Source organism: Megascapheus bottae, chromosome 17 (genome assembly GCF_031878675.1).
Source record: "Megascapheus bottae isolate mThoBot1 chromosome 17, mThoBot2.hap1, whole genome shotgun sequence".
NCBI lineage: Eukaryota > Metazoa > Chordata > Mammalia > Rodentia > Geomyidae > Megascapheus > Megascapheus bottae.
The window spans coordinates 18,795,795-18,804,540 of record NC_143525.1 but is presented as its reverse complement, the minus strand read 5'-3'; the positions used below and the strand labels follow the sequence as shown (position 1 = coordinate 18,804,540).

General features: G+C 42.9%; 1 protein-coding gene across 1 annotated transcript in view; it reads left to right on the top strand.

The window, feature by feature from the left end:
• The first annotated feature begins 625 nt into the window (after positions 1–625).
• Positions 626–8,746, top strand: part of Gpatch8 (G-patch domain containing 8) — a 74,393-nt gene continuing 66,272 nt past the window's right edge. Inside the window, exon 1 of the mRNA XM_090350035.1 lies at positions 626–731. Within this exon, the coding sequence (XP_090206161.1) occupies positions 687–731 (45 nt within the window). The 5' untranslated portion in view covers positions 626–686. The remainder of the gene's footprint in view (positions 732–8,746) is intronic.

Sequence of the window (8,746 nt, the reverse complement as noted above, 5' to 3'; positions counted from 1 at the left end):
GCAATAGGCTGGGAATGTGGCTTAGTGGTAGACTGCTTGCCTAGCATGCATGAAGCCCTGGGTTCGATTCCTCAGTATCACACACACACAGAAGAGGCCGGAAGTGGCGCAGTGGCTCAAGCAGGAAAGTGCTAGCCTTGAGCAGAAGCAGCCCGGGGAGAGTGCCCAGGCCCTGGGTTCAAATCCCGGACTGGTGAGAATAAACTATGTGTATTATGTATTATTTGTAACAAAGCTAGTGTGGCTCCAAAGTCAACACTTCTAACTACTACGTTATATGCTACTTAGTGACTAAAGTAGAGGCCAGGCTTCCGCGATCAAAGAGAAAGAGCGGGGTGGACGGTGATCCAATGGAAACTGCCCAGATCCGTCAGAACCAAGCCCTCCGACCTTTCCTCCGGAAGCTCTTGGGACGCTCGTGCGCACGCGCAGCTGGGAGTGGGGTCGCTTGGGGCCGTGCTGGCTTTATAGCAAGGATTTACGGGAGGGTTCGGCCTCTGGTGCCGGGAGGCGCCTGCGCCAAGTGGCTCCCGTCGGCAGGCGCGTTCCCGCGGGCTGCCCCTCGCGTTTGCGCGCGCGCGCCCGGTGGGCGTGGGAGGAGGCGGGGTACGCGGGAGGGGGCGGGTGTTGCGGGAGGGAAAGAGCGAACCGGAGAGCGTCGTCCTGAGAAGAGTGAAGGCGGCAAAATGGCGGACCGCTTCTCCCGCTTCAACGAGGACCGAGACTTTCAGGTAAACACGGGCGTCGCCGCGGCTCCGCGGGGGGCTCTCGCTGAGCTCGGAGCCTCGGTCATCACCGCCTCCCGGCTCGTTTTCCATGGGGGGCCCTGCTGCCGCTCGCGACCCGGCTCGCTCTCGTGTCTCCCGTTCCTCAGGGGGCCTCCTGGCTGGGGACGAGGCCCCGTCTCCTCGCGGCTGCCTTCTCCGTCCTCATCCACTCAGGTTTCGGCCTGTTTGGCTTGGGGTCCTGCAACCCCAGCCGGGCGGTTTGTGGGCGGCTGTGTGTCGGCCGGGCCGGAGGCCTGGGCCCGGCGGCCGCAGGGGTGTCTGGCTCCCCGGGGAAGCGAGGGCCGGGGTGGGGAAGGCGTGGGGCGGGTGTCGTGGCGATCGGGACTTCCAGACCCCTAGACCTGGCTCACACTCATCTTCCCGGAGTGCTTATCTCCCTTTTCCTTTAATAAACAAATGCCTTCATTGTCTATTTCTCCCCCCCTTCCCCCTCTCCTCACCCACGAAAAAGGTTCAGTTACCAGACGCCTTCTGCTTGGGTCGAATATTCAGATTTCCCCGCATAAATACGGCTGTTGTTACTAAGCCGTTAATTGAGATTGGGAAAACAATGATAGGACGGTGAATCGATGTAAACTTTAACCTCCTCCCCCCCCCCTATTTGTAAGAATTATGAATAATGGCCCTTTTAAGCGTGTGATAACTAGAGGCAAAAGATGTTTTTTTTTCTTTCTTTCTTTCTTTGCAAATGTTGGATGAAATGCCCTTGCCATGGCAAACATTATCGTAGGAAAGATAGCGGCCAAATCAGAATAGTTCATCTTTTGGCTTTTCCAAACTGCTTTCTGTGGAGCATTGTTACCGCGGAAATATCGGAGACTGAAAGGGATTTAGTAGAGATGGCTATTGCTAGAGCCTCGGAGTCCCAAAGAAACCACTGCATTACTACCGCATATCCTGGCAACAGTAATTTGGGTCAGGGGAGGAATCCTCAGAACTCAAGTTTTTACCCTGCTGTAGAGCTTTCCCAAAGCAACCCGAGAATGCTCTAAATGTGTTTCAGAAGGCAGTTTGAAGGGATTGAATTACCTGAGATGATTGAGTTGGTAAATGAACAGGTAAAGCAGTTTAACAGTTTTAAACCAGCATTGGTAACAGTGTAGTACATAGAGCGCCAGGAGTTTTGCAGCAGTGAGATCTGGGGGCTGTTGAAAAAGCCTAGTGATCCTGGGCCCGCTGTATACGCTCCAGCGCTGCACAGAATCTCAGGGTGTTTTAAGGATGTAACTTGGGTCTACTAAAGTTTGAAGCAATTTGATCCTTGAGGTTTTATAATTGTTTTGTTTAAATAGCAAGCACTATAAAACATGAGTTGGTGCAAGTTGTGGAGCCTCAACTGCTTTTCTGAGGAGAATTTCAAGGTGACCAAATATAATTTGAAAATAGTAATATAGGTAATTACATTTTGAGGAAAAAGAGCTCTCAACTATTTCAGCAAAAAATCACCACCACCACCAACAAAATTCAGTACATTGAATGAAATTTTTGAAAAATATGGATAGCAGGATGTGAATGCTATCACTCCCAGAAATTATCTTGTACCTTTTAATATTCGGTTAGTTGGGTTAACATTAGGAGTTGATCTTAGATACTTCATACTATTCTGCTCTTATATTAAAATAATTTACTTCTGCTGTTTTTTTTTTTTTTAAAGAATTTAGATATCCTAGCATTTTGAATGACTAGGATATTAGTGCTGGAAACCTTTTGGAAAATTGTAAGATAGTAAGTAGGTGCTTTATTACTGAGCTACCTTCCCTGTCCTTTTAAAAAAAATTATGCTACTATGTCTAAAAAGCATTTATTTAAAAAAAAAAAAACCTTGATGGTTAAGGGTATAGTTGAAAGTGTGGATGCCTACCATGTGTTAGGTGCTGGGTTTAATATCATCTCTGTAATGGTGATGTTGCTTAATATATTTTTTCCTGAATCGTTCAGTAAAGGGAAAATATAGGTTGTTTTATTGTCCTGGGATGTAAAGTTATTGGAGAGAGAATGAAATATAGTAAGATCTAGTAATAATGTATCTGAAACATTTTTCAAATACAAGTTGCTAAAAAATAAAGGTGACCTCCTTTTAAGGGGTGTGTGTGTATGTGTGTGTGTATGTGTATATATATATATGTGAATGTGTGTGTGTAACTGGGAGTCCTAGAGTCTGGGTACTGTCCCTGTTTTTGTTGTTTTATGTTTTTTGCCCAGGGCACTTGAGCTACAGCTGCACTTCCAGCTTTTGGGGTAATTAATTGGAGGTTAGAGTCTCACAGGATTTCCTGACTCGGCTGGTTTTGAATCTGGATTCTCGGATCTCAGTCTCCTTCTGAGTATTTTAGTTTGAGCTACCAATGTCTAACTTACAGTCTCACTTGTTACCACTTTACTATCAAATACAAATTGAGAGAATTTTGATGTTCTGTTGAACTTAGTGTGGCATCAGATATCCAAAAAGCTTAACTAGTATGCCATTTGAAGCAGTTAGGAATATATGAGATACTTATTATCAGGAAATTTTTTCCTCCAGGAATTGGTATCTTTATAATAGTAAACAAGTGTGACTACAGGTTTTATTATCTCATAATCATTATAGTAAACTTGGGAGGTAGGTGGTGTTAAAGGTGTTATTTCTATTTTCAAATAAAGTAGATATGACACAGAAATTAAGTAAATACATCTGTTAAACGGCAGGGCTTGGATTTAGACTAGCCTTTTGACTCTAAAATCTATGTTCAAATTATTATCCCTGGGCTAGGAATGTGGCTTAGTGGTTGCCTAGCATACATAAGCTCTGGGTTCAATTCCTCAGTGCCACATAAACAGAAAAAAGCCAGAAGTGGTGCTGTGACTCAGTAAAACAGAGTACTAGTATGCTTGAGCAAAAGCAGCTCAGGGACAGTGCCCAGGACCTAGCACTGGCAAAAAAGAAAAAAAAAATTATCCCTGGGGCCAGGAGTTTGGCCTAGTGGTAGAGTGCTTGCCTAGCATGACCGAAGACTTGTGTTCGATTCTTGGGTAGAACATACATAGAAAAAAAGCTGGTACTGGTGCTGAGGCTCAAGTGGTAGAGTGGTAGAGCTCTAGCCTTGAGAAAGTCCAAGGACAGTGCCTGGGCCCTGAGCTCAAGCCCAGGACTGCCCCCCCCCAAAAAAAAATCCCTGCTGGCTGATATATATTGTATACAGCTCTAATTGAGTCATCAGATGTAGAAGATAAACTTAACAAGTCACAAAGAAAGGGAACTTTCAGTAAGATGATACAGTTTTTACTCTATTCCTTTGTCCAAGTTTGTTTCTGTTGGTCTCTCAAGAACTTCTAGGGAGGCTTCTGGCACTGATAAGTTACAACTATATCATAAATGATATATTGTAACCATTTTAGACATCCTTTTGTTTAGCTGCTCCACCTTCTTCTTTGGCAGTACTGGAGATTGAATCAAGAAAGAGATTTGTAACCCCGACAATAAAATGGAATTTTTTTTAAAAAAGAGAGAGATTTGTGCATTTGTGCATGTCCCAGTCTCTGTGTAATTAAGATGAGGATAAAAAAAAAAAAGTTTTTGACACTTTAGCTTCTTTAAGAACTGACCTTACTTTTCCCCCCCTCTGGAGCCAGGTCCCAATAGCTCATGCCTATAACCCCAGCTACTTACAGGATCATGGATCAAAGCCACCCTGGGCAGGGAAGTCCTTGAGACTTTCATCTCAGAAAAAAAATCTGAAAGAGGGCCGGAAGTTTGGCCTAGTGGTTAAGGTGCTTGCCTAGCATGCATGAGGACCTGGGTTCGATTCCTCGGTACCACATACATAGAAAAATGCTGGAAGTGGTGCTGAGGCTCAAGTGGTAGAGCTCTAGCCTTGAGAAAGTCCAAGGACAGTGCTCAGGCCCTGAGCTCAAGCCCAGGACTGGCAAAAAAAAAAAAAAAAAAAAAATCTGAAAGAGACTGGGAGTGTTTCTTAGTGGTAGAGTGCTTTCTTCTAGCATCCATGAAGCCCTGGGTTCAATTCCTCAGTACCACATAGGCAGGAAAAGCTGGAAGTGGTGCAGTGGCTCAAGTGTGGTAGAGTGCTACCTTTGAGCAAAAGAAGTTCAAGGATAGCACCCAGGCTCTGAGGTAAAGCCCCTGGACTGGCAAAAAAGAAAGAAAGAAAATAAGAGAAACATGTAACCCTTTCTAAAGTTGATGTCCTGATTTTCCTTATAGACCCTCAGGTTCTTAGAAATTAAAATGGAAAGCCAAGCACTGGTGGCTCATACCTATAATTTTGGCTACTCAGGAGGCTCAGATCTATGGGTCAAAGTTCAAAGCCAGCCCAGCAATAAAATCAATAAGGCTCTTATTTCCACTGAACTACCAGAAAAGTCACAAAAGAGCTGTGACTCAACTGATAGAGTACTAGCCTTGAGCAAAAGAAGCTCAGGAACAGTGCTCAGGCCCTGACCATCCAGGACTGGCAACAACAACAATAACAAAAAAGAAAAAGAAAAGGAAGTGGGATATATGTATAAATTTTTTGGGGGCAGGGGCTGGGAGTTTGGCCTAGTGGTAGAGTGCTTGCCTAGCATGCACGAATACCCAGGTTCGATTTCTTGGTACCACATACATAGAAAAAAAGCTGGAAGTGGTGCTGAGGCTAAAGTGGTAGAGCTCTAGCCTTGAGAAAGTCCAAGGACAGTGCTCAGGCCCTGAGCCCAAGCCCAAGCCCGGCAAAAAAAAAAAAAAAAAAAAAAATTTGGGGGGGGAGGCAGTCCTGGGACTTGAACTCAGAACCTGAGCACTGACCTTGGGCTTTCTTCAAGGCTAGCCACTTGAGCCACAGCGTCACTTCCAGCTTTTCTATGTATATGGTACCAAGGAATCAAATTCTGGTCTTCATGCGTGCTAGGCAAGCACTCTACTACTAGGCCAGACTCCTGGCCCACTTGGAAAGAATTTTAAAGTACTGCATTGAATGTAGATTGTTTAAAAATATTCAACTTATTTTTATCTTTTTTTGGGGGTAATCAAAGTAATATTTAACCACAATAGAAAATTTGACAAATACAAAAGGTATAAAATAAGCAGTAAGTCACTCTTATTGCATCACTCCCTTGAGTCAGATACCTAATTCTTGAGTTTCTGGGATTCCATGAAACAATTCACTACTTTTGCTTCTATGTCTGCCATTAATTTCCTTTTCATAATGGCATGATGATTTAACATTAAGTGAAAGCACATTCATGGTAATTACCGAAAGAATTACAAATGACCATCACAAATTTTGAAAGAAACCATTATTTTGATACTGCAGCACATACCAGAAAATGTGGTAATGATTTTTCACTTATAAAAAGTGAATTGTCCATTTAACTGTGGAAATCTTAACACTGAATGTGTTTAATACATACTGTATTATTATTAGTCAGTGCAGAAAGTCAAGTATGTCTAGGCTGCCAGAAAGAATGTGCTGTTCTGACTTATTTAATGTTATCTTTGAGATTTAAGCAAATGTTTTCAATATTTTGTATTTTATATCTAATTTAGGAATGAATGTACGAAAAAGTAGCTAAAGTTGCTGTGGTAACGTATATAGATTAGTATATATATAGTGTGTGTGTGTGTGTGTGTGTATGTGTGTGTGTGTCTTTGTGTCTTTCTTTGTCTTTTTTGGTACTGGCTTGAACTTAGGGGCCCTAGGCTAGGAGCTTCCAACCACAATTTTTTTGGGGGGGCATTTATGGGGCTTGAACTTGGGCACATAATGATTTAATAAGTGGTATATATAACAACGAATCAAAGTTGTTAGAAGAGTAATGTTTTCCTGTTATTTACCTTTTATTTTTGTGGTAGTTTTGAGGGATGATAAATTCTGTATTATTAAGTGTAACTCAGTTACCTGCAATGTTACATTTGGTTTCATCTCATAAGGTTCCATTTATTAGTTGCTATTCTTGTTATTTGTTGCAATTACATTGATTTCAAAGAGGAATTATTTTATTTTAGAGCTGGGAATGTGGCTTAAGTGGCCAAGTGCTAAGCCCTAAGTTCAAACCCCAGTAACCATCAGCAAATTATTTTAGTGTTTGTGGAATTACAATACAGACTAACAAATAGGTTTAAAGTTGTAATTGGAATAAGTAATCGATCGTGTTTTCTGATATTTTAATGATTCTTCAGCTGGGGTGGGCGTATACTAGCATGCTCAAAGCCCTAGACTTGATCCCTTACACTATAAAAGAGAATTTAAATAATACAATCTCCCTCCCTTCCTCCCTCCCTTCTTTCCTTTCAAGACCAGGGTCTTGCTGCATAGCATAGTCTGTCCTAGAACTCAGAATTATCCTACCTCCATCTGCTACATGTTGGAGATTATAGGTATGTACCACCATACCTAGCCATGACCTTTATTTTTCTCTAGTATAAAAAAAGGCAGTATTAAAGCTGGGTGCTGATGGCTCACACCTATAATCCTAAGTACTCAGGAGCCAAGAGCTGGAGGATCAATATTTGAAGCCAGCCTGGTTACAAGTCTGAAGCTCCAGTTCAAACTAACCAATAAAGTTGTGCATTAAAGGCATAGCTCACGTTATAGAGAGCCATCCATGAGCAAGAAAGCCTAGTGAGTTGAGTGCCCCAGAGTTCAAGCTCTTGTACTAGCACATCCAAAAAATAATATTGTAAGCTGGGCTCACTCCTGTAATCCTAGCCATTTAAGAGGCTGAGATCTGAGCATCTCGTATTAAAGCCAGCCTGGGCACAAAAGTTCAAGAGACTCTTATCTCCAGTAAACCACCCAAAAACCAGTAGTTCTGTGGCTCAAGGGATAGGGCGGTAGCCTTGAGCTAAAGAGCTCAGGGGCAACACCCAGGCCCAGAGTTCAAGCCCCACAACAGACCAAAAAAAGAAAAGAAAAAAAAAAAAGAGCTGATGTTGCAAATGGTTGCTTAATTTGGAGGAGAAAAAAGTACAGATTTAGGTTTAGACTTTTTTTTTTTGCCTGTACATACACTGTAGTTTAATCAGAATAAATAATCCCCTTAGGCTTTTAAACTCTTACTAATTTTTTTTTTCTGGTCCTGGGGCTTGAATTCAGGGCCTGAGCACTGTCCTTGGGCTTTTTCCTTAAGGCTGTAGTCTGCCATTTGAGCCACAGCACCATTTCTATCTTTTCTATGTATGTGGTACTGGAGGATCGGACCTGGGTCTTCGAGCATGCTAGGCAAGCACTTTACCAAACTCCTGGCCCCTTACTAAGTTGCTTACTATTTGTTTATTTGTTTGTTTGTTTATTGCTAGTTCTGGGGCTTGAACTCAGGGCCTGAGCACTGCCCTTTCTCAAGGCTAGAGCTCTACCACTTGAGCCACAGCACCACTTCGGGCTTTTTACTTTTTCTTTTCTTTTTTTGGGTCATGGGGCTTGAACTCAGCCTGGGCGCTGTCCCTGAGCTCTTCAGCTGCCCTTGAGCCAAGCCCACTTTCGTTTTCTAGAGGTTAACTGAAGCTAAGAGTCTTAGGTCTTTTTGTACCTGGGCTGGCTTCGAACCTTGATCCTCAGATTTCAGCCTCCTGGGTAGCTAGGATTACAGGCTTAAGCCACTGCACCACTTCTGACTTTTTTCTATGCTTGTGGTACCAGGTATTCATGCGTCCTAGGCAAATGCTCTATTACTAGGCCAAACTCCCAGCCCATTACATAGTTTTTATACATACTTTTTTTTTCCTGCCTCAGGAATTGAACCCAGGGCCTTGTATATTGCTTAGGCAAGTGCTCTACTGTAAAACTATATTCTCTTAATTCCTAGTTGCTTTTATTTTATTTTTATTTTTTGTTTTTTATTTTTGCCAGTCCTGGGGCTTGAGCTCAGGGCCTGAGCACTGACTGTCCTTGAGCTTTCTCAAGGCTAGAGCTCTACCACTTGAGCCACAGCATCACTTCTGGCTTTTTCTATGTATGTGGTACCTAGGAATTGAACCCAGGTCTTCA